This window comes from Dysidea avara, chromosome 15 (assembly GCF_963678975.1).
Source record: "Dysidea avara chromosome 15, odDysAvar1.4, whole genome shotgun sequence".
Classification (NCBI taxonomy): Eukaryota; Metazoa; Porifera; class Demospongiae; order Dictyoceratida; family Dysideidae; genus Dysidea; species Dysidea avara.
In genome coordinates, this window is record NC_089286.1 from 7,501,176 (window position 1) to 7,528,553 (window position 27,378).

Below are 27,378 nucleotides of genomic sequence, written 5' to 3' on the forward strand. Positions count from 1 at the left end.
ACCGCCACAACTGCCATATGGTGGTTTCAATTATAAACACCCATAGCATCACATTCTAAATGTTCTGTAACTGCATTCAAGTATTTTAGTAGCCCCTGCACTTATCCTGTAGTGGGCACATCCTTAAGTGAACGAGAACAGGGATAACCGGTCTCTCGCTCACTATTGCACGGTTAGATGATGCAATCGTGTACTTTCAGAACGTCGATAACAAGCATTCTTCAACATGATAATGGCACTACTAATAAAGAGTAACAGCAAGGAGAGGTAGATTGGGGTGGCGCATTGCTACTTTTGTATGCCTCGAAGCAGTGACCTCGTGTTTGTATGTGCATGCGTACTTGCTCAAATGCTGGAAAACCTGAGTTAGAGTTAATTGCTTCAACTGTGAACAGGTTAGTGATGTTTATTGTACAAACAGTGCTAGCCAGTAAAGTAGTGAAATTTCACGTTTGGTTTCACTTAGATCGATTTTCGTACTTTACAGTTATATAATAGATTTGTGGTTGCTCTTGTGTAAACAACAACTTCATAATCAAATTCCTTGTTCTATAGCGAGTAACTTGATATATAGTTTTATAGGATTATATGGTATGGTGTGTAAGTTACAGCAGTTTAGAAACAGTAGATTGGAGCCTCTACAAATTTGGCGGTGAGAGGGGTGAGAGGCTCCAATCTACTGTTTCTAAACTGCTGTAACTTACACACCATACCATATAATCCTATAAAACTATATATCAAATTACTCGCTATAGAACAAGGAATTTGTTAATTAAATTAAGCACAATTACAACTACACAGGCTCACCCCATGATGCTGATAGCATCTGTCTAGTAGAATGGCAGGGATACTGAAATGCCATTACTTAAGTGCTTCTTGTGGTAACACTTCAATTTGTGGTAATCATCATGTGAGCATTAATTTATTCATCAATTTTGGTCTGAGTTTGTTTAAAACAGAGGGCGGTACCACTACTTCATCCACATGTAGTGTTACATTGGTTACTAGCCGATTAATAGGTTTTGATTAAATCAAAGCTGATGTTAATCTCCACTTCACTGTGTAGTATAATGATGTGGGGGTGGCTAGACATAAGTTATTTGGCATTTTAATTAAGTTATGTGGTTATGTGTTGATGATTTAGCAGTAACTACAAGCCATGCCCATAATAAACTGTCAGGGCCATGCCCATAATAAACTGTCAGGGCCATGCCCATAATAAACTGTCAGGGCCATGCCCAAAAGTAAACTGAGGTTTTTAGTAAAATGTACTTAAAAACCTGTTTACCATGAGTAACTTTTACTTGTGGTATACATCTAACTTTACATTGTAGCCTCGAATGAACTGTATATCAATGGATGTGGCACTAATATGAGTCATTTAATATCAATGAGGATGAGTGTTAGTGTTGTTAGTGTGTATCGGATCGGTTATCGCTATCGGCTAATTCTGTTGCTTAATATCAGTTATCGGCTAATTTGGATATCGGTGCAACACTATCCACATCAAGGCCATGCTTACTTTGATGAAAGTGGTTTGCTCATTTAGAAGTGCAACCACTTTCCTGGGATACATTTCAATCAAGAGTTCATAATACTAGTAAGGCTTACTGCTGTATAATATGAACTCTTGTACACCAGTGTATATTTAGTTGTCTCCCTGTAAGTTAGAGTTAAAGCACTGCGGCACGTGTGTATTAAATACAGCACGAGGGAGCATGTCAAGAGGCTAATACAACACGAGGCGAAGTGGAGTGCTGTATTTGCCTCGAGACCCCCCCACCCCCGAGTGCTGTACTTTCCATACACACAAGCATAGGCAGTGCTTTAACTGTTATGTTGTACTTCCTGGTCGTCTGGCTCAGAGCGATTTTCTCTAGTACTCAAACTGCTTCGACTTTTGGTGATCAGGATATCAGTAAGTGTTTAACTAATAGAACGAACTAATAGGATTAGTTTGGCTAGTTTTAGCAATTTACAATGTCACACACCTGATCAATCATGCTGTCTTAGTGGAGTCATGTTTTAAAAGCTTTGTGATCAGACGATCAGTATGTGTTTATACAATCTATTCCTAGCCGTAGAACGAACTTGTAGGATTAGTTTGGCTGATTTTAGCAATTTACAGTGTGTTGTTTCCGTAACATTCCTTAAATAAATTCTCCGCATAATTGTACTGTATTTGCCCAAGTGTGCTATATTTGCCCAATTAAGCGCTTGATTAGTACTGTATGGACAATACAATACACGGCATCGCTTTGATCCTCCCATGAAAAGTACAACAGAGGTATACATGGAAAATGTATCCTCTGGAATTCCTTTGATCTGAGGTGTGAAAGTGTTACATTGAATGTAAGAGACCTATTAACATGATGTGGCAATGCAAAATAATCCCACTAAGCGAAACCTGACCTAAGTTTTGATATAAATGCAAAACAGCATGCATTTGTCTTGTAAGTATGTATGCCTCACTTCCCTTGCTGCTTATATAAAAGTTATCATAATTAAATGCCATCTCTCCCACTACCACTGTGTACAAAGTCTCCCTACTATTGCCTCTATTTTTATGTTGTGACATAGTTGTGGATAAGTTTCATGGAAACTATTTGCAGTAGCTAAGAATTACTTTTTTGCATCCCTTTATGTAGAAAATCAAAACCCACAATTGAATGTGGAAAGTGTCTGTATAAAAGAAATTACAGAGTTTGACAAACAGCATAACCTGCATATGATTTGTAAAAAAATTGTTCTAATTTTTTTGTAAACGGTTCTACTAAACTGGTCGACACCCTTGTATTGTCAATGTGTTAGTATGTGTAATAACCTTGGTTACTGCTGAAATGACTACATCATCCTCTTATGATGCTTTCTATCCATCACTGATATTCTGTGTAGTATTTTCAAGTTTTCACACATTCATTTAACATATGTGTACAGCTCTGAGGCATTGTTGTATAATGTGATACTTTGTTATAATTCTTGTTATTTCAGGTGGGGAAACACCTTGTACATATCTTTTATTTTATTACAGGAAACGACACCCTTGTATTGTCAATGTGTTAGTATGTGTAATAACCTTGGTTACTGCTGAAATGACTACATCATCCTCTTATGATGCTTTCTATCCATCACTGATATTCTGTGTAGTATTTTCAAGTTTTCACACATTCATTTAACATATGTGTACAGCTCTGAGGCATTGTTGTATAATGTGATACTTTGTTATAATTCTTGTTATTTCAGGTGGGGAAACACCTTGTACATATCTTTTATTTTATTACAGGAAAAAAGGCATAAGCCTGTGAGTTCTGCTAGAAACTAAATCATTAGAGATAATAATTATCAAACATAATCTTGAAGTTATTTACTGAGTTAATCGACACTACTTCGTTAGATAGATTATTCCAAGCATTTATTGATCTTATAGAGAAGGAATTACTTTGAGCAGATCTTTGTGCATTTGGCTTGGACAATTTGAGATTGTGTCCTCTTGTTACACTAGACAGTTGTTGGTGAAAAACTGTAAACTGACATCGCCATATAAAATATTGTGCACCATCAACATATCTGTCCGATATCTTTGGTAAGATAGTGAAGGAGGACTTAGAGCATTTAGACGATCATCATATTCTACATTAAAAGTTTAAGTCCTAAAATACAGTTAGTTTAGTTTGCATATCCTAACTGGATCAAGCTTTTTTTAGGATTAGACTGAGTCATATCTTCTTCACCCTTGTAGAGTTGGAGGAGAAAGTGGAAAAGAAAGCAGCTCACATATTCACTCTATTCCAGGCATAATTTTTCGACATTACTTGTGGCTAGAGGTTAGTAGATCAACAAATTCAAAATGTTGTGATTGCTTTTCATGTGCTGGAGTATTCTAGAGTTTAAGTGTTTGTATATAATACTTACATCACTCTTATTTCATTCACATATTTTATACAGTAGAGAAAATTGTAGAGGTTACTTCTGGCCCATACAATATGTTTACTGTTTGAACATTTGATGTATAAGGGAACAATGTTACTATTAGAACTAACTGAGAACCTTACTTTGTTTTTATATTGTTCTGTTATGATTTTGATTTTGTAATCACTAAACTAGGTATGTATGTATGTATAGGTTATTGCACAAATCCAGGTATCTTCACTATTTGCCTGAGGTGATTATGTGCCATTCAAAAGGTCTCTAAAAGAGCGAAGATAATGTGGATTGTGCAATAACTAATGGTTCATGCGGCTCTGGTCACTGCCAATACGTGCGGCTTCCTGATCAAATTAGTACTAAAATAACTCACTGGTAGGCTTCCTAGATGAATATATAACCATCTTTATTATTCAGCGATGCTTTCTTTACACTCGAATCCAGCAAAACATGTGACGCAGGTGACGAAAAGTTTTGTCATGGGTATCTAACCGGTTTAGATACCTACCCGCGAGTTTCTATTGGATTTTATAAATACCTCATTAACGACTAAACTTCAAAGCATACTATGCTTACCATAGTCTAATTTGTGTAAAGAGCAGGACTCACAGGCATTTGCCTTTTTTACCTGTATGATTATTATAGACAACCATATACATGTTTAGTATCATGTACCGGGTAGTTGGAAAAAGCAGATACGGTCGGACGTGGACACAGACACAAATATTTTTATAATACACTTTTACAGTTACAAAACAGTTATTTTTCATACCTAACGTTTTTACAGCAGCATTCGCTTCTAGACCCAGGCGTCGATCTTGTCATAGCGCTTATCCATTTATAAGCGCATGTGCAAAGGATAGACTAGCACTCTAAAGACCATATAGTGTTGTACACGTGCTCTAGAAATCTAATTCAGAGACTTAGAGATTAAGCTGGCATGTCCCGACCTAATCTTGTAGGCCAGGCCCTTGAAACCCTCAATGCTTGATATAAGCGCCTGCGCCCTTATACTAAAAGGCATAAAATTGTGGATTTGGCCTGCTAAGCTAAGTTGCATGGGGGCATACAAGCCAGCGTTGAAACCGGGTCACTACTGCTGACCCGGATGACCCACTGACCCGGATAGCAATCTGGGTCAGACCCGGATTTGACCCAGATGTGATCTGGATTGACCTGGATTAATTAAAGCCGAGGCGTGTAATAAGAGCTATGTTTCGGCATGGTTTCGGGTATAGTCAAGTCTTGCAGCAGAATTAGTACTTTTGTGAGCCACACCCACTTCAATATATCGGGAAATTGTAATACTAGGTATGCATGAAGCCACACCCAATTACTGTCTGTAAACTCACAGTAGCTACGTGGAACCAGACTCACTGACTGATTTTAAATTATAAACTTACCGGCTTAGTTACCACATAACTACTCGTTTACTCAACACGAATTGAACGCTCAAAATGTAGTCTCGCTCGCTCGAGACTATACAACCTACAATAATTGATTAGTGGATGTGGCTCCTCATAAGCTTGCAGGCAGCCAATGGACACAGTTTCATGCTACAAACTGCACTTACTAATAAATGGGTGTGGCTGAGCATATATTTGTAATGTGATGAGTGGGCGTGGCTCACGAAAGAGCTACGCGAGTAGCGTTTATAAGTTTCCACGTTGTCAAACGAACAGTTTCGTTTCTCACGTGATCCAATCCGGGTCAGACCTGAATAATTTGTAAACCGGGTCGGACCCGGATGACCCGGAGAAAATGTGACCCAGATGACCCGACCCGGTTTCAATGCTGATACAAGCTAATCTCTACAATTATATAACTCTGTATTAGACTTTAGAGCATGTGTACAATACTATATGGTCTTTGGTATTCTGTGGAGCTGGTCTAGTCCTTCACACGTGCGCTTATAGATAGGTGCTATGACAAGATCAACCCCTGGGTCTGGAAGCGAAGACTGCTATACAAACAACGTTAGGTATGAAAAATAACTATTATATATGTAAAAGTGCTTTTTGAAAATGTCCGTGTCCGATCATATCCGCCTTTTCCAACCACCTTCATGTACCAATGAGAAGCCAAACTATCTATGTATTTTAGACTGGTAGTTACTTGTTTCTTTGTGTAGTATTGAGGCCATTGTAGGCCACATGTTTTCATAAATTGTTATCATACCTTTGTGGGTGTGGTGCACATGGTGGTTTCTCCTACCACTTTCACAACTGTCTGAAGTAAGTTTCAATTATCATACAGTATAGTAGTACTGCATATTAGGGATCATGGAAGGTGTTATTTTGCAGTAGTACATCATATATTCATGTAATGTAGCATTTGTTTCTTGGTTGTAAAAGCCACACAAAGTGTTAGGCAGCTGAAAGAAGGGCTCTGGGAACCACACACATTAGAATACTTTATGTCAAGAGTTCATAATATATATATATATATTTAGATTATGAACTTTTGTTTTTGTCAATTCTGAGATATTGGGATTGAATGGGTTGAACTTTTTTTGAAAAATTAAGCACGTAGCCTTAGCCATTATATTATCGAGTTGCGCTTGCACTTGTCTGAAGGCATCAGGCAGTCGGTCAGTCAGTCAGTAGAAAATTCCATAAAGTAAATTATTTTAAATTCCGTAGCAACTTGTTGAAAGCATTTTGGGTTGATCAGAAAGCTTGTTTGGACTACCAATACTGCCTCATCGTCATCAGGTAAAATTGAGGCTGGTTTTTGGGTGAAATTATTCCGTGGGCCACGCCTACTCCTTTGTGGTCCCTACTATACAGTAACTATCGTACTGTATGATAATTTTTATAAAAGGTTCTACTCAGCTAGTGGATACCCTTGAACATATAGTTCTTTCAATCCCTTACAACTAGTTCTTCTGTTTCAAGCATGGCTTGTATTGTACTAGAATATTACTTAATCATGGTTGATGTATCAATAAAAAAGTCAGTGGCCACATTAATACAGCAAAAAAAAATGTTTAAGTTATCAGTACTAGTGATAATAGTTATTAAAGCTCTGCAGTAGCTAAGAATTACTTTCTGCTTTCATTGCATCCCTTAGTGTTCATTAACTGCTCTAATATTAAAAGCCAGAAGGTTGATACAGAACCAAACCACAAAAATTCTGCCTTCAAAAATCACCATAGAAATATGATATGTGACAAAAAGGAAGAGTCTTAGTTCAAATCCATGCAGCGTTAAAAACAGGAAATACTTAAGAGATCTTGAAAATTTAAGAAGAATCACCAAAGCCCGATTTTTGGTGACTGATTGACTTCCAGCCAGCCTGCCAGCCTGTCTGCCTGCCTGCCTGCCTGCCTGCCTGCCTGCCTGCCTGCCTGCCTGCCTGCCTGCCTGCCTGCCTGCCTGCCTGCCTGCCTGCCTGCCTGCCTGCCTGCCTGCCTGCCTGCCTGCCTGCCTGCCTGCCTGCCTGCCTGCCTGCCTGCCTGCCTGCCTGCCTGCCTGCCTGCCTGCCTGCCTGCCTGCCTGCCTGCCTGCCTGCCTGCCTGCCTGCCTGCCTGCCTGACCACAGTTGCAAGGCTAGAAGCTAAACGAAACAACATATAGCCATAGCCACCATTTCTCACCACAATAACAAATCCATCTGTGGCACATGCCTTTCCTGGTTCAATAAATGTCCTACTTTTTATACTTTCCCTTTCCTTTAATCTTCGGTTGTCTTCTTCATACAAGGAAACCATATCAAGGCATTAGTTTCCATATCTACAGTTTCCTTATAAGAACATACTTCCACTACAAAACACTTATACACTATTGTAAGAGGGAGTAGATACCTGTAGCTGCACTTATAAAACAATTGCATTGTGGTCCATCAGAACAACATGCCAACTGAACTTAACTAAAATACGGAATGTGCTAGAGCTAACAGACTGGAAAATGGGTTTGCTAACAGACTGGAAGAAACTTGCCTTAAAAATTCTATTTATCACAATTAGCCACTTAGAAGCAATACAATAATGGTAAATAACCTCTAAGCACCATCTTGAAGCCAATGCTAAGCTCTGCACTTACAGCAAGTATTAAATTTCTTTCTTTTTGTGCTCAGTTAAAGTATACTCTTTGAATTACAACTGTAAACAAGTCAAGATACAAGCTTCAATAATTGTTGAAGTGACACTGTTACTTGGATTTGTTTTGGGGTTAATTGCTGCAATTAGTTTCGTGGCTGCTTCTCAGGTTACAGGTGATAATGGGAAGGCTTCAAGGTCATACCACATTGTAGTTCATCGGCTAGCAAAGGCTGGCTGGCTGTTACATTGGAATTTTAATGTTATGTTATTCATTATATAGGATGATTTTAAACCATTTTTATGGCACTAATGGTCAAAGTGATACGTTCACTGATCACTTGCATTAATTAAAGCACAGAGATTGATGGTAGCTTGATCACGCTTCATTAAATCGTGTTGAAGGGTTTCTGCAAGATGTCTGCTATGCTCAGTATTGTTTTTGGGATGCTGTACTGTGGACTACATAGAAAATTCATATTTTATACTTATAGGAGCTGGTCCATTAGTGAGTCCGTTTTCTAGTCTGTTGTGCATTTTAGTAATGTCCCATGCTGGCTCACCCTTACATCACGGAGCATTGTGACCACGCCCCTTAATGATCTAGCTGCAATCAGCTACAGTTTTGCTGTATAATCAATCCAACCCCTTATTATACAATTGTGTAACTCGCTTGAGATAAGTAGGACATAAACACAAAACCAATTAATATTTCCCATATAAAGGTTTTTAATGCACTCCTCTAGTTAATAAAACTGGGATTATACTGTCTTGGTCAGTAGGTTATCTGAGTCAACCTTGATACTTATTGTTAGTCTCTTACACCTTTATCATTCCCACCTTCGTCTCATTTTCAGCAAGACAATGTCCTAAACAAAGTATAACTCCCATCAAATAATCAAAATTCCGGATACTAGTTAGTGATCTTAATTGATTATGTTAATAACTTGGGTGAAGGGAAGGATTTGTAAACAAAACATGTTAGTAGTAACTAGGGATGAGCAGTATTGACATTTCTGGCATACGATTATTGTCATGAGCCATTATCACGATTATCTCAATTATAGTCCACTTAACCACCATGACAAAAAATGCTAAAACATTCACAAAATATTTAAATTATTCTTTTTAAAATTCCTCGATTATCATGATTGTTACATGATAATTGCCGATTTAGATTATCACTAGTTGATGAAAATTAGACGATGACAATTATTGCCAACAAAATAATCACGATTATCACGATAGCTGAATAGTTGCCCATCCCTAGTAGTAACATGTTGTGTTTGTTTATAACAGAATAAAATATAGGATAGCTACATATTAAATAGTATTTCATCCTAGTATATATTAAAAGTTATTAATTTTAACCCATAATGCCGCACGCAATTATTAATAAAAGTGTACTGAAAACGCATAGGCCGATATTTTGGCTATCCAGCATGACTGTAAACACAGTGCTGTAACGTCCGTACAGTAAGTGCTAAGGCTACACAATTTGTACCATTCTGTTCATGATGTAATAAGGGATAAAACAGTACCTAGGGTTTTACCCTTTGGCAAAAGCATAAGAGCAAAACTCACTGTGAATACTAGCTGACACAAAACGCGAAAACAACTCATTACATACTTTCGGAAAACAGCTGATAACTTCTTTACAGTGTGTCCTATGGAGTTCTGGTAAGGACCATTTGATTTTCCATTCAATAACAAATCATGCCATATACAACTCAAACCTTTTATAAATGGCTACCGACACGATACGTGTGAAGTAACAGGAAATACAGTCGCCGTTTTAGTGGCGTCATAACAAGTGAGCAATTGTTGCTATAATACTATCGTTCATCTCTTGTTTCACTACTGTTTATTGCTTGGATCTCTACTTTATTTTGTTTGGTTTTTTTTTGTTATAGCATATAGCTATGCATACACGTGTGACTCTATTAGGGTGACTGCTGTCAGAGGTGGATTTAGGGGGGCTAAGGGGGCTGTAGCCCACTTTCCTTTCTAAGTTACGTAGTAGTTGACCAATAAAACCCTAAATCTTCTATGTGTATCAAAAGCAGACTTATTTCAGGAACTATGCATCACTACCAACACAAATAATGTCTATGTAACTATACCTATTGTTCAACTCTGTTCCAGGAGAGTATTGTGGTCATCATAATTGAGCAAATAGGTTGTTAAGAGGTATTGTATCCATGCTCGATCATTATTAATCACCCAAGATTGTTAATGGACATGGTATTGAACCTATCGTGAAGTTGCAGGTATCTACTGAGCATTAGAAAATGGTATGCATAATATATGCTTTGATCTTTGGAGGATAATGAGGTCTTTAAAATCCACTAAGAGACCTGCTAGCAGGTTCTTAAAATGGTTAGAAACCTGCTAGCAGAAAAGACCTCAAGCATCACAAATCTCACTTTCGATCATTGATTTGCGATGCTCCCTCCAAGCATATTCAGGCCAATAGCCTGCAGTGGGCGACCAGTCACCCAGGCCAACATGTGGTTAACCACTCTATTTATTTTATAGGCAAACCTAAAAGAATTCGATTATGGGAGGTACAATCTAACGTTGTACATACGTTTGTCACGATGAACAGAGAAGTCCAAAAATATCACGGAAAATTCTGTTTAGCACCCATCTGTTTCTAGAGTGTTTTATGGCTGTTTTCGTTGTCTATTAAACTATGGATGTACTTTACCAAGACCTAACTAGGTAAGCTTCCTTGTAGAACGTTATTTTTTGCTACGTGTAATGTGGGTGCGGTCCATATTAGAAGCTGTGCCTGTTCTTTGTGCTACTGTGGCGCCACCGAAGGCACAACTTGTGACAACTCATTCCCATCGTATAAATCCACACAAGCTGCTTCTTCGACACACATGTTCTTTACACTGCCGTGACGCCATAGGCACTGGCTACCACTAACCCGGCTCGACATTATTAATCACTGCCGTTTCCCAACTGTGCCAGATCCAATTAGTCTAACTTTCGAAAGGAAGCAGTGCGAGCTTCGATTTTTTTTCAACACTTCAACAAAAACATGTTCAGTCTTCCGTGATTAATTTAACATTGCACTACGATTTTGGTACGACATATAACCCAATCCCACAATGACTCCACCTATATTGACATGTATAATGCATACATTTTCTAAGTCAGTTAGAGACCACGCCCTCAGACCTTCGTGTATTTTAAAAACCTTGCTTTACTCAGTTTTTAAAACCCACGAAGATCCTCGTGCTAGGTCTCTAACCTATACTAAGCGCTTAATTAAGTTTGTAGCATCTAAGTGTGCTCAATGAAGGTGTTGAGAGTGAAATTAATGATTCAATATGATTCCATTGCATAAAGAAGGATGAAGACCAGCCTGATTGAAGATAAAAGGAAAGACAAGGTGCAGACAGCACACTTGTCAGAACCCCAAAATGCACATGCCAAGGGTGAGTTTGTTATTGTGGCATAAAATTGTGGGTGTGTACTGCTTTGTTTGCTTCTTTTTCTTATAAAAATATGTCTACCAGAACAATGTAACTTGTAACTGTTCTATCATACATGACTGTTGTATTAGAGTGACTGTTGTATTAGAGTATATCTCAAGTCAGCCAAAGGGTGTGCAGCTAGCTAGACCAATAAGGGGTGAGGTGATCTTGTTTACTGTTAAGTATTGTTAAGAGGTGGGGTCTCCATAATCTATCGCTATTAGTCCACCTACACCTTTATTTGGTCTGAACCTATCGTAAACGAGATCCCAATAGTGAAGTTGTAAATATCTAGCTAGTGTACCTCTTATAGTAGCGCCGGGACTGAAGCACTTCTGAAATCCAGCTCTGAAATAATTCTGTGACATCTAAATATGCTGCTGAAAGAAAGTGTTGATATGGAAAATCATTGCCATGATATGGTTTCATTGGATGAAGAAGACAAGCAGCCTGATTGAAGATATAAGAAAAGACAAGGCATAGACTCGTCAGAATCCCAAAAGGCACATCCCACTGCTGAGTTTGTTGTTGTGGCGTAAAATGGTGGCCTTGCATTGCTTTATTTGGTTTGCTTTATTTGGTTTGTGACTGTGATCAGTCAGGCAGTGAGTCTAAAATTTGAGTTTTAGCGATTTTTAAAAAAATTCTGTATCTGGCCACCTGTAAGTGTTTTGTTATGTTTAATGTATTGTGTATTATATGGACTAGTACTATTCAATAAAGGTGAATTTCATCGCGTAGAATGTCTCTAGGATGATTTTTGAAGGAGAAATTTTGGTGGTGCACAAAATTTTCACCACGATCCCTACTTAAACAGTGTCGTTTGATAAACATAAGTTTCAATGTGTAAAATGTGTCTAGGATGATTTTTAAAGGTGGCCTTTTAAACGATTGCATAAATTTTGGGGGGATCAGTACTTACTTAAACAGTACTACCATACTGTTTGATGCTGCAATGTGGCACTATTTGTAGTGTTTCAAGAAAATTGATAGTATTCCTAAAGCTTGAATCAGAGGAGGTTGGACATGCTCCTAGCACCTTTAAAGCAAACTTATACAATAATTGTTTTATTACAGAGACAATAAGCCAATTTCAGTGTAATGTAGTGAATCATCATTGTTCTGTTAATAGAGTAGATTATGACAAATCTGGTGAAATTGTACACACCAATTGCAAACCACAGCTTATTAATTTCACCCAGAATTAAAGCGCTTCTCACAAATCATACATTGTCTTAAAGCTTACGTGAAGCACATTCTGAATATCTAACAATCCCCAGCAAACCCCTTCATTTTTCAGTTTTGTATTGCGACTATTGAGGGTCAAGCGAAATACCAAATAAAACAATGCAATTAAGAGCAATATATTTAGGTAGCATTTAAGGCACATCAATATGGCACACTCTTGTAATATCAAGTGTGGATTTAGTGCACAATGTTCTAGTGATGTGATGTTGTGTATTGTATAGTGTGTATGTGGAGGTTGTGGTAGAAAATTAAAACCCACAATTGAATGTTGTAAATGTCTGTATAAAAGAAATGATAAAGTTTGATAAAATCAATAAGGAAATATTAACTTTATTTGTGAATTTGAATTTTTGTAAAGGGTTCTACTAAACTAGTAGATACCCTTGTATTGTCAATGTGTTTGTATGTGTAAGAATCGGTAGCAATACCCTTGGTTACTGGTGTTATCATTGCAATGACTACATCTTCCTCTTGTGACACTTTCTATCCATCACTGATGTTCTGTGTAGTATCTTCTCTCCCATTTTAAGTTTTCACACATTCTTTTAACATATGTGTATAGCCCTAAGGCATTGTTTTATAACGTGATGCTTTGTTATAATTCTTGTTATTTCAAGTGGGAGATCGCTTTTTACAATATCTTGACTGAATCAAGCTTTTTTTTTAGAATTGAACTGGGTTGGTGAAGAGGGTGGAAAAGAAAGCAGCTCACATATTCACTATATTACAGGCACAATGTTTTGACATTACTTGTGGCTAGAGGTTAGTAGATCAACAAATTCAAAATGTTGTGATTTCTTTTCATGTGCTGAGAGTATTCTAGTGTTTAATTAAAATTTTAATATTAACTTAATTAATTAAGTGTTTGTATATAATCCTTACATCATTCTTGTTTCATTCACATATTTTATACAGCAGAGAGAATTTTAGAGGTTAGTTCTGGCCCATACAATGTATGAAGGACTATGCTACTATTGAAACTAGCTGAGAACCTTACTTAGCTTTTATATTGTTCTGTTAATGTAGACAACCATATACATGTTTAGTATCATGTACCAATGAGAAGCCAAACTATCTATGTATTTTAGACTGATACTTGTTTCTTTGTATAGTAATGAGGCCATTGTCGGCCACATAATATTATTTTCATAAAGTATTATCAGGAGTAGTGCTCTGCGATATACAGGTAATACCGTTTATCGTGATAAATTATCATACCGTGGCAACCTTTGATAACTGATATATCAAAATACTGGTATATCGATGAATACCAATATAGGATTGCTGTTAACCCAATTTGTTGATGGTTTAGCAGACACGTACTAAACAAAACTTGAGGTTGTCACATTACAACACATGCCTACTAGTACTGAACTATATTTTTTGGTTTTTGGGATACATACTGCTTCATACTAGGCCCAAGAAATGGTGCAATAGATACAATAACAAGGTAACTATATAATAGTTATATGGGCACAATGTGGAGTCTATGAAATTTATTAACCTGAAGGCCCAGGTTGTAACACACGTGCGAAGCGAGGGCACTACTAAGGGCCAGAGGGTTTATAAATTTCATAGACTCCACGTTGTGCCCGTATAACTGTTTTAGACTCTATTTCACATTACACTCAGATTACTTACCTCATCCACGGCTGTTTCTGCTGTAGGCTTGGCAAAAGCAGCTGGTTTTCTAGCGCTATGGCAACTATGCATCCTCACGTGACAAAATAATAACGCTTGTTAAATCACTGCACGTGAACAATGCATGGCGATTGGATAAACCTAGATGTTGAGCATATGTTATATTGTGCCTGAAGGCGTGGAGTATAAGGTGGAGTATATGAGATTTATTACCCACCCAAAACAGCCTAAATAGAGCCTAAATACTGATATACCGCGATATTTTCCTGTTACTAATACCGTGTATTCAAATTTCAATACCGCCGAGCACTAATCAAGAGTTCATAAAATAGAAAGAGAGCTCTTTTTATATTATGAACTCTTGATATTATCACACCTTTGTGGGTGTGGTGCACAAGACTAGCACACAGTGGTTTCCCCTACCACTTTCACAACTCTCTGAAGTTTCAATTATCATATAGTACAGTAGTACTGTATACCAGGGATTGTGGAGTTCTACATTTCCTCTCAAAAATTGACCAGAAACCAGTCTCACAATACCATCATGGTACCTTGGCAGTATTGGTTAGGTGCAACTCCTAAAAAGCATGTTCAGTATGGCTTGAAATGCTTCTGACTGCCTGCCTGAGTGACGCCTTCAGATTTGATAGCTACAGACTTGATTTTCACTGTTCAACATGACTTCAGCCCAGCATGTACCTTTGACACATACAATACATACTTACCTGTGTCCTTGTTGTGTTTCATTAATCCTTGTGATAGTGCCATGTGATGTTTTCCCTACGTTTGTAACAGGAATATTAATGTTAATTTGTAGTAGTACATCATAGGTTCTTATCACATAAGAACTAGTATAGTTTAATTTTTAAAATGACCATTATGTGCAGATCCATAGTCATAAATTATGTTACAAAAAGGAACATTTTAAGCTCAAGGAAGATCATGGAAATAGAAATTAATGAAGCAAGAGATGTTGTCTACATATAGCAGGATATCAGGACCCCTAAAGTGTTTTGTTGTTTTAATGCTGTAATTGATGTTGAATGTGTAAATATGATAGTGATGGTTTTAGACATGGCTTTTTAAATCGCCGCGTGTCACTTTAGGGGGGAGGGAATCCTACTAAACAGTACAACCGTACTGTTTGATATGATAATATTTTAACTTTGTAGGCATCTGCCAGATCACCAAATTTAATTCCATGTGAAAATTTCCATTCATACGTTATCTTAATTAATTGTTTCACTACTTTTTATTGCTGGAACCCTACTTCATTTTTTAAAAATTGGATAACACTTTGTAATGGATAAAGTATAGCTGAAAACCAAGGGAAATTCCTTATCATTAATTGATACATGTTCAGATTTGAAATTTATTCATGTCCTTTTTTAAAAAATGATAACTCAAAATTTTGTCTGTCAGCCTGTCTGCCTGACCACAGTTGCAAGGCTGGAGGCCAAATGAAGCTACGTACAGCCATCATTTTACACTACAGCAGCAAACTTACAGGTGAGATGTGCCCGACGAATGTCTGCATTCTGCACTTTGCCATTCCTTTTATCTTCAATTAAATGGTTGTCTTCTTCATGCCAGGAAACCATATCAAGGCATTAATTTTCTGTATCAATAACTTCCTTGAGGAGCATATTTAGATGCCACAAAATTATTTGAGGTGCTTAACAGACCAGCGTTGAAACCGGGTTACTACTGCTGACCCGAATGACCCACTGACCCGGGTAAAACCCGGATGTTATCCAGATTGACCTAGATGATAATTAAAGCCGAAGCGTGTGATAAGAGCTATGTTTCGGGTAGTCTCAAGCGAGCGAGACTACATTTTGAGCATTTGATTCGTGTTGAGTAAACGAGCAGTTATGTGATAACTAAGCCAGTAAGTTTTAATATGATTTAAAATCAGTCAGTGGCTTTGGTTCCACATAGCTACTGTGAGTTTACAGACTAGGCACCAGCCTATTATGGTTTTACAGGTTTTTGCAATTGAATTCGTCGTCTTTGCGATTGAATTCGTCCCGTTTGCAATTGAATTCGTCGGCATTGCAATTGAATTCGTCCCGTTTGCAATTGAATGCGTCCCGTTTGCAATTGAATTCGTCCCGTTTGCAATTGAATTCATCGGTTTTGTCGGTTTTGCAATTGAATTCGTCGGTTTTACAGTTGAATTAGTCGGTTTTGCAATAGAATTCGTCGCATTTGCATTACAATTCGTCATAAACAAAACGGCTCCAAGAAACCAACCCGTTCATTAAGAGATGAACTATTTATGCCTTGGAGAGTTACACTTGAGACACTAGAAAGTAATTGGAGCTGGTAGTACGCGAAGTTGATAGCTGTCTGACAAGTTATTTAACTTGCTCGCGAGTGACCACACCCATCGCGAATGGCGCAGTAGAGTTTGGAATGTTGCTGGATAGGCTGTAGAGGAAGAATTATTGCCTTATAAAGAGTTGTTTACTACTGTTGTACTTGAACAAGTTCTTGTAACAGCTGCTACATCATGTTTTCGTGTTTCCTCCAGCTGCCATTCTTGTTACGGACGAATTTAACTGCAAAACTGACGAATTCAATTGCAAAACCGATGAATTCAATTGCAAATGGGACGAATTCAATTGCAAAAGCGACGAACTCAATTGCAAACAGGACGAATTCAATTGCAAAACCGACGAATTCAATTGCAAACGGGACGAATTCAATTGCAAAAGCGACGAACTCAATTGCAAACGGGACAAATTCAATTGCAAAGTTGCCGAAGTCAATTGCAAAAACCTGTAATTTGGCTTACTATGCTATGCTGCTGTGCTCAAAAATTTTGCCTATTATGCTCATAATTATGCTCAAACTTTTTGCCACAGTTCCCATATTTTGCTACTTTCTATGGATAATCATAAACTTTGGCATATTAACAACTGGCTAAATGTAAAAAGTACTTGTTGTGCATTAAGAATTTGGCTGCATTGTAAACTATAATAACAGTCATGTCAGATAACTACTAAATGCCATATGAGTGGCATCAACTGTTCTGTTATTGTAAGTCAACCTTTTTCTGTGGTATGCATTTGTGCTTACAGTATGACATAATTATTCTGCCTATTATGCTAGCATTATGCTTGATGCTTTCAGGCACCTATTATGCTCAAAATCATGCCAGCATAATAGGCTGGTGCCTATTACAGACAGCAATTGGGTGTGGCTTCATGCATACTTAGTATTGCAATTTCCCGATGTATTAAAGTGGGTGTGGCTCACAAAAGTACTTATCCTGCTGCAAGACTAGACTATATACAACTCATACAATAATCAATTAGTGGGCGTGGCTCCACATAAGCATACAGACAGCAGCAGACACAGTTTCATGCTACAGACTGCACTTACTAATAAATGGGTGTGGCTGAGCGTATGTTTGTAATGCAATAAGTGGGTGTGGCTCACGACAGAGCTATGCGACTAGCGTTTATAAGTTTCCACGTCATCAAACGAACAATTTTATTTCTCACATGACCCAGTCTGGGTCAGACCCGGATAATTTGTAAACTGGGTCGGACCCGGATGACCTGGAGAAAATGTGACTCGGTTGACCCGGATGACCCGACCCGATTTCAACGCTGTAACAGACTGTAGTATCACATGTAGCAACTGAGCTGCACTTTTAAAACAATTACCACAGTCACACCCTTAAATGATCAGAATGCACCATGACAGCAACCTGTCTCCATAGGAAAATAAGACATTTTGCCATGCCCACTAACTTAATCTACTGCATAGTTGGATAGCAAGATCAAGATATTCTAATACAGCAGTAACGGCCACACGTGTATGTCATAACTATGCTCTAACAAAGAAATTAACAAACTAGCACCATAACAATGAAGCAGGGTTCCAGTGATAAAAAATAGTGAAATAAGAGATGATGGCAGCTATGAGGGAAAATCCCTAGCTACTTGGCAATCTACTTTTACCAATATGCCGAGTATGGATTTTCCTACACTGCTACAATGTCTAGTAACTGGGCATTTCCCCTCATAGTTACCATCATCTCTTGTTTATTGCTGGAACCCTACTTCATTTTTTTGGAATTAATAATTTTTTATTGCTTTAGTTTTATTATTAAAGTTTTAACTGATTTTACATACACGAGATTAGGCAAGAAGCAAGGTGCTGTATCTAGCAAGCTTGTCAAGTATGGTGATGTTGAAGGTTGTCAAAAGAGAAGTAAACTGATTTGTAAAATCTAGCAAGAGTGTTAGCTATACCTGTATGGGAGACACAGTCTGTACTAAATTTTTACTATTGATGTACTGATTGTCAGCCTGTGACTGGTTAATCAAACAGTTTTATGACTGTCTCTACTATCACAGGTTAAGGTCTACTCTTTCTCCAAAAGGAAGTGAAGATACATACAGTGAAGATCTTGTATGGAACATTTCCCGATCACGTTGTTTCCTTTTCAGATGGTTGTTGCACTGGCTATGGAGTGAATAAATCTCCATCCTTTGTTTCACATGAAAGAGTCTCTATAGTACATGGGCCAATATGAGGTATACATCTTTGTAAACAAGAAGCCACATAGTTAGTTACACAATATGTATTACCATGTGAGATTCCACTTGTATTTCATCAAATTAAACTCTTACCAAATGGAAATTATTAAGCAAACACGAAATATTCTGCTGTCCAAACATTCCGCTTAAATCATGAACCACGATAGTGGTTCATAATAGGGATCAGGGCAAAATTTTCAAAACTCTCTAATAGAACGCACGCCAAAAGCAGCCTTCCAGGCTTTGGATGTGTTTCAAAAACCTTCCAGACCTTCCTCTGGTGTTGTAAAGACTGACCTGGAAGTATAAAACACAAGGGAAGTGGTTTGGGAGTTTTTAAAAATTTCCAAATCGCCCCAAATCTTCATCTTCTTATTTCGCGCGTATACAGCCCACAGGAAGTAGATATCAGCACTAAAAACATATGGTGTATTTTAAAATCATTCCTACCCAGGTCTGTGTGTTATAAAATCTTTGCTTTCTGAAAGATATAGAGCAAGAGTCATGGCTTTGAGGCGCCATTCACTCGCAAAGACATATATGCAAAAACACAGCAGTTTAAAAAATGCCATGTGAAGCAACGCACGGGACTAAAATGCATCAAGTTGTATTAAACTAAACATTAAACATAAATGCTACTCACTGAAATTTATTTGTGAACGTTTTAGAGTTCTTCAACTCGTGTCAATGAAGGGTGTGTGGCCCATATCCTGTCACTGAAACCGCATTCCGGGCACTTTCCTAAGGACTACTACAGCCGTTTATCTGTCAACAATCAATGTAACAGCCTCATAAGCTATTAGAAATAGCGTAACCATTTGAATCGAAAAGGGGGGAGGGGTGTCCCCTTTGTACACTTAAGGGTAGCTCCTGCAAGGCCTTGGCGGAAAGAATTTGCATAAGAAAACAGTATTGACTTCCAGTATATTATGTATCATGCCTTAAGTCTTATAAGCTACCGGAAATTTAATTCAGAAGGTTGCTATTGATGTTCAACGTGGCAATGCTGCTTCTGTAGTGGCAACAATTCCATCATCACAGGATTGGGCAGAGAATTTCTATCATAAACAAGAAGTAAAAAGAGGGTGTGTCTCCTTCATACATAATCGAAATATTGAGAGCACTTGCCTTTAGGATCTACATGAGAGAAGACTAAATAGCTACAGATAGTTAGTTTTTACAGATTGGTAGGGTTTTCCAGCTATATAATTTCAATGCCATCAATGCCTTTATTGTTGTGGATCAAAGCATTTAACACGTTGGGTGAATAGAGCCTGTTGCATAATCATGCCTTTTCAGAGTTTATAGCTATTCCATAAGACTGATCATGAGTACACACTCTACCTGTAGTTAGTAGACAGATGCTTAAGCATCATGGAGCAAGCCTTCATATACTATATTACTATATTACTGCAGTACTATATATTACTTAAGTACTATATTACTGCAAGCAGTGCACACCAGCCATAAAATTGTGCTGTCCATGTGCATGGACATAAAAACATTTCAGAAATTAGGGGGGCAAAAAAGTATTGTTAGTCACAGAAAACTCAGCTAATTAGAAGCCATATGAGAAGAAGCCATACAGTTACCACAAATTTTGGTTTGCTATATCACGCAATTACATTTGCGTAATAAAATGTGGTTACGCTGCATATTGCAGTGCGATAAGGAGCGATTTGTTGTTGTTCAGTTTGTAATGGAAGTAAGTAGAACAGTGAAGGAGCTTTGTTTAAAGGGATTTGTGTGGTTTGCACCAAATTTTCACTGCAAGGATGATAATGTGGTTTTAGTATGGTATCTTAAATGGTGAGTAGAGCACTTCTGCATCAGTTTTCTTTAGTGTACTAGTGAGTAAGACCTCTGTATTTGTGCTGGATTGTGTAATATACGTAGGTGTAGTAACCAGTGGTGTAAAGAAGTGGCTTCTTTTGTTGTAGCAAATAGTACATGCGATGTGTCACAACTCCACTGATGCCTTGCACATTTATTATGGCTTAATAGCGTCATTGTGTTGCAAGCTATCTATTCTTCTTTGTTGCTGGTTACCTACTAGTAGCCCATACTACCATACCATTTTGCGATAGTGGCTTAATACAAGTTCCCTTTATCGCTAGTTGACACCAAACAATTAATTTGAAGGTGCAAATATCTTGCTGTGTAACTTGGCAAATAAAGGTCCCACTTATCTGAATGTATAGTTGCAGGTAGAAGGACACTTTGTTCTTTCAATTACAATCTAGGTTTAGTGTGTAACATGTAGGGTCTATGTGCTAGAACTGTAGTTTATGGAGAATGCATGTAATTAGAGTTTGAATGTCATACTGTATACTGTAACCTTAATAGACTGATCTAGTGTGTACACAAACGTGTGATGTTGTGTATTGTATAGTGTGTATGTGGAAGTTGTGGTAGAAAATTAAAACCCACAATTGAATGTTGAAAGTGTCTGTATAAAAGAAATGATAAAAGTTAGCAATTTGAATACAGCAAAAATGTGTTTGCAGGGGATATAAATTTTTGGAAAGGGTTGTACAATAGAAGTAGATACCCTTGTCATAAACCACAATAGGGATAGAGAATGTTTTGTTCTTTTTCAAAAATCTTAATGCGCAGTCCTTGGAAAGCATCCTTCAACTCAAAACAACCTTATGGTGGTTCTTTACAAAGAGTAAGTCAACTAGTGAATATCAAAAGAAAAGGAACATTCCTGACAACACTGAAATTTATCACATGACGTCAATGAATTTTGTTACATACTGCAATAATTGTGGAGTTGTTGTCAGCATCTGTTCCCAAACCCACAAAATGATATTCAGGGGATTCCCTAGAAATTTTTAGTAGAGCGGTGTGACAGTAAATGTTGTACTAGGTGAAACAAAGAAAGTGTGCCACAATGCAGAGCATGCAGGGTGTCTGGGGGCATGCCACTATCTTGATTGCAGCAGTGAAGGATCATATATACCCTCGGGTTTGTCCACTCATGTGACAAGCCAATTTTGGAAATAAGAGGTGGTTCTCCATTGCCATAAAGTTCACCAAGATGAGAGTTCCATTGTCTTCTTCGTACTGTTCTTCACTGGCCTTTTCAGATGACTTGAGTAGATCTTTGGAATTAAATACTGAGAAAGATGCTAACTTACCCATGTCAGGTAGTTGATTTTAAATGTGGGAAATTAAAGCATCGACAAACTTGACTTGTGTCTGCTTTTGGAAAGTATTCAATTGCAAAACCCAACAGTGAAGACTTCAAATCAGCATCCAGCTTTTTCGATTGGGTACCACAACGTTCTCTTAGATTTTTCAGTTCCTTGATGGTAGTTGATTCCAATTTCTGTAATACTGACAGGTCAATATTTGGATATGGGAATATTCAACTCAAATGAGAGACTACTGACAACGCATCACACATCATGTACAGAGTTGCAATGGAGTTAAACTGTTTGACTATTTTTCACAAACCATGAGCCAAAGCAGCTCACCCTCTCTCTTCAGCTTCACTTTCAAGACTAGTTATCACAGCTGGTAGAACTTTCACTAGTGTTTGACCGGCATTGTTAACTGACAGCCAGCATGTGTTCACAGATTTCTTTAGTTTTAGCTCTTTAGTTAGCAGCAGTTGTTCTATGGCTTTTAATCCACACATCACTGTTTTCATAGAAATAAAACAGTTGTTGCAGTGTTGGTTTTAAAGTGTTGGAAATTATTAACATCGTCACCTGCTTGAGATGCAGCCAGTGCTAAGAGATGTGCAACACAATGTGTGCTGGTAAGCAATGGTTGCCTTCTAGACAGTCGAACAGCCATCCCATTGTGACAACTAGTAATATCATTTGCTTCATCAGATGCAAAACCCTGAGGGTTCACATATCAGGCAAAAACCTGAGTAGCCTGTATTACATGTAACACATGTAGCAAGCTGAATCATCATCTTCTGCAAAGAGCTCCAGACTCATTGTTTTGGATTAGATAGATATCTCAATGTAAAACAACCTTATGATCCATAAAGTATAACTAATAATAGAGGTGTACCGATATGGGTTTTGGCATGTATCGATATCTGATATTGATGCAACCAAAAGAAGCCGATAACCAATAGTCGGTCCAATATTTGCATTAATATTGTAAGCACACAAAAGTGTACATTTACCTACCCTACAACAACATGTGCATGCATTCAGTGCTATACTCTGCCTGTGGTGGTATACAGCTTGGGAATTGTGCAATCCAGACAATTAGGCACCCACAAACATTTTTATGTATACTCCCATGAAGCCTTAAATGGATATTTCTGCATTACTCCACATTCTAATGGTTTGTGAGAAAGCTGGTACACAGCAAGTTTCCTTGGTTATCCTGTGATCCTTCTTTTGTTACAAAGGTACTCTATAACTGCTTCATTTGTAAAGACTGTGATACGCTTTCCAGCAACAAACAGTTACACTAGAATCTCGTGTGTTTATATGGCTTCTCGTAGTGTAGCATTTGTTGCAGAGTGAACAATAAGCCAGAGCCACATAGATAACGTAGAAAACCAATACATAATCTGTTTATGTACAAACTATTGCTACTGTATAAATATCGGTAGCGGTATTGGTCCTCCTGCCATTCTGTACCGATACCGATATTAGTAATAAAAAAAACCATATCGGTGGCCGATATTGTAGCTGATCCAATTATCGGTACACCTCTAACTAATAACAGAGTTATCGTCACTGCAATTCACACCTAGCCTATTCAATCAATCAGGCTCATGTGACTAGGCTTGGGTGTGGTCAGGGCCGCCCACAGGGTGGGAAACTGGGGCATTTTGCACTGGCCCAAGCCTGAAAGGGGCCCCAGGAGGCCCCATGAAGGGCTCCTTAAATACGTGTTTAAAAGATCAATATACTCTAATAGAGCAGTCATATCTAAATACTCTAATATAGCAGTCACAGTATTCTTCAGAGGAACAATGTAGCAAGTTTATAAACAAGAGATATGATTGGTGAGGGCTAGCTATTGTCATTGTCAGAATGTAGTGATCTTTTTTTTTTCATCTTCAACTTACAGCTTGGGTGAAGTTGTGATTCAGAATGGAAACCTCCTTGCCCCTGGGGCCCCACTTTAACTCTTTGCCCTGGGCCCCTTAATTTCTCTGGGCAACCCTGGGTGTGGTCAGCAATAATACACTGCCTACATTTATTTGTTTATTATTACTAAACAGGCAATATTTGCATTGAGGGATTAAATCACAGTTGTCAAAGCACTGCATAAGACATCAAGTGTTTAAATGGCAGATATCATGTGAGATTATTGTAAGTTAATTTTCTTAGATATTATGATTATGATTAAGGTATCTTAATCATAATCATTATCAATGGCAGAAATCATGCAAGCTTACAGTAAGTTAATTTTCTTAGCATCATTTAATTTAATTTTATGATTCCTGATGATGATAACTTCACTTCTAGCTGTGCTTTAGGGATCATACAGTTGCTTACGCCAAGATTTCTATTTTAAGGTCAAGTTGTGTAGTCAACTTGTGATTTCGGGCAAATTTTGTCCTATATCACGTTCACCTAGATGGTAAGAGATGCCACAACTTGACCATACTTTGTATGTGACTTCTTTATCGATGGACTGTGATGTGTGGAAGTTTGGGCTATCAATCGCTTGGTGTGTGCAGACAAAAATCCATTTTTTGAACCCAAAGTCATGCTTAAATGATGCTGCGACAGGAAACCTACCTCACTAATCAAATTACCAATACTTTTAAGTGAAGGTTTACTCAGAGAGGAAGGTTTACTCAGAGAGGAAGGTTTACTCAGAGAGGAAGGTTGAACTCTAGTATTTCGATAAAGAGAAGTGAGACTTAATCCAACATATAACAGCAGTTAGCAAATTATTTTGAGAAGTTTTGGAAGCCCTAAGTCACATGTAGTATCAAGTATGGTTAATGGACTGGTCTAGTGTGTACATAATGTTGTAATGATGTGATGTTGTATATTGTATAGTGTGTATGTGGAAGTTGTGGTAGAAAATTAAAACCCACAATTGAATGTTGCAAGTGTCTGTATAAAACAAATGATAAAATTTAACATATTGTGTGATTGATCATAAATTATGGTTGAAAACCTTTGTTAAATTTTTGTAAAGGGTTCTACTAAATTAGTAGATACCCTTGTAATGTCAATGAATGTGTTTGTATGTGTAAGAATTGGTAATTCCTTGAATTAGTCAAATCCATAAATTTTAGAAATAACATACAGTATGCTATTAGTGTATTGTAACTTTGTTGTGTAATAATACATGCACTGGTAAATTGATCGTATATTACAAATCACCAATTATTTGAAATTAATCAATTATACTATGTAAGTGTAACTGAACAACCCACTTTAATCCACAACTCACACACAGAAGTATCTTCTTAACTGTTGTCTATTGTGTTTAGACAAATTCTCTAGACAATGCCTCATAGCTGCGGTTCATTTTTTCGTGTACAAAGGAGTCATACCCCTTTAATTTAAAAAGATATCAGCATTGTTTTTCAGTCATTAAATTTCTGTTACAGCACATAGACAAGCCCTCCATTAAACAGTTTCACATGGTTTTAGTGACTGATCATACACCTTTCAAATAATCATGACAAAAACAGAAACCTAATTTTCAATACAGTACATATACAACCTTCATCATACAGTACAATAGTACTGTATAGTAGGGACGATGAAGGTGTGGGCGTGGTCCATGAAGAAAAATCTACCCAAAATCATCTTCAGAAATCCTTCACGGCCATTTCACAGTATTGGTCAGGTATAAACAAGCCCAAATGTGTCTTCAGAATGACCCGAAACGTTTCTGATGAGGTGCTACGAAATTTTTAAATATATATATTTTAGCAAATTTTCTAGTGCCTGCCTCACTGATGCGTTCAGTCAAGTGTAGTGGAAAACTGGCTACAGCTACAGCCTTGCTTTGGTGGAAATGCTTCAAATTTTGTGGAGAAAAAATCCTTCACTATATTAAATACCTACGATATGTGCACTACTGTCTTACTGTTTTATCTTTGATCTTTCTTTATCGTGGCCATCTCTCATGGGTACGGCTTCAATCAAAGCATGCACACCACAGCGCCCCAACATATTGGAATAAACGGTTAGCATAATTGTAGCAAGCGCGTGATTTTAATGTTGGGATGCACCTCGGGATATGCTGCTGCCTGTTCAACATCGCCACTACACACAAGGATTAGAATGTTTACTTTGGGTCGAAGGTGGTTTCTTTTCTGAGTTTAAAAACCGGTTGTATATGGCACCTCTCTACAGACTCTATGGGTAGCCCCAGCAGAGCACTTTTCAGGCGTACTACAACTGAAAAACACCATAGTAGGCCTCATATGCTTGCGTATCTCGTCATCTAGAAAGTGGGCGTGACCCGTACTTACGCGAACTAAAAGTAAGAGCAGCCCTGAGGCTTTGTTGAGAGAATTAGTGGAAAATAATACTGTAGACACACTATAAAACAGTTGAAAAGATACTTCTGTGGGTAATGTGTTGTTTAAAGCAGTTTGTTAAAAATCCAGGAACGTTTAGCTGTGTATTTCGAGAATTGCAAGGGGGGGGTGAATTACTAAATACTGTTATTCAATAAAAAAGTACACAAACAAGTGCAAGAAAAAATTAGGAATTTTCCATATAAGTAGGGACTGCAGCAATGAAAAGTACTGAAACAAGCCGCTGAGACAAAACGCTACTGAATGATTGCATTTAAATCCCTACTTTAGCCTGCTATGATGTATGATTAAAGTAGGGATTAAAATGCAACCATTCAGTTGTGTTTTGTCTCAGCGGCTTGTTTCAGTGCTTTTTATTGTTGCAGTCCCTACTCATATAGAAAATTCCTAATTTTTTCTTGCTCTTGTTTATTTTTTGTAGCTCAAAGCTTGTTTGCTCATGTGAGTGTATGAACGGACAATATGATGTTTAATGATGTTGATATGATGTTTAATATTCAGTAAATTGTGTACATACATGTGTGTTCCTTTTATCTTTATATCACTGACTAGATGGTTTGTTATTATTTGAGATGGTAGAAGACTAGTGTAGCTGGATCAAGCTGATCAAAGATTAATAAATGAGATGTTGTGTTGAGAAGAGACGTTGGAGGAGAAAGTGGGAGGAAGCAGCCTAGATCCTACAACACTCAATGTCATTGCTACCTGTCTATGTAGAAGAAGTTGAGGTTAGTTGTTAGTGTTATAAGTGTTGTGTTTGTGTACATGTGTGTAGTGAATTAGTGACTGTATGTAGCTGTCTACATACTGTGTAACCTTGTTAAAGAGTGTATAGAGGAGCTAGTAAGATTATGAGTTGTTGAATATTTGAGTGTGTAAATTATGACAGTTGGTAGTGATGATGTGTGTCATTTAGTAACATTGTAACAATGAGACACAGTAAATAGTCTCACAACCAGTCTCACAATATTATCATGGTACCTT

At 37.6% G+C, this 27,378-nt stretch overlaps 1 protein-coding gene across 4 annotated transcripts in view; it reads left to right on the forward strand.

Moving 5' to 3' along the window:
• The first annotated feature begins 2,069 nt into the window (after window positions 1-2,069).
• The window catches only part of LOC136245784 (uncharacterized), a 40,288-nt gene continuing 14,979 nt past the window's right edge, over window positions 2,070-27,378 (forward strand). Inside the window, exons 1-4 of one of the 4 annotated variants that reach the window (XM_066037257.1) lie at window positions 2,070-3,583; window positions 3,740-3,824; window positions 13,367-13,461; window positions 26,947-27,122. In XM_066037257.1, the coding sequence (XP_065893329.1) occupies window positions 27,087-27,122 (36 nt within the window). In that variant the 5' untranslated portion in view covers window positions 2,070-3,583; window positions 3,740-3,824; window positions 13,367-13,461; window positions 26,947-27,086. Of the gene's footprint in view, window positions 3,825-13,366; window positions 13,462-18,760; window positions 18,894-26,946; window positions 27,123-27,378 lie in introns of those variants that run through there. The other 3 variants (XM_066037258.1, XM_066037259.1, XM_066037260.1) reach the window with 3 other exon arrangements.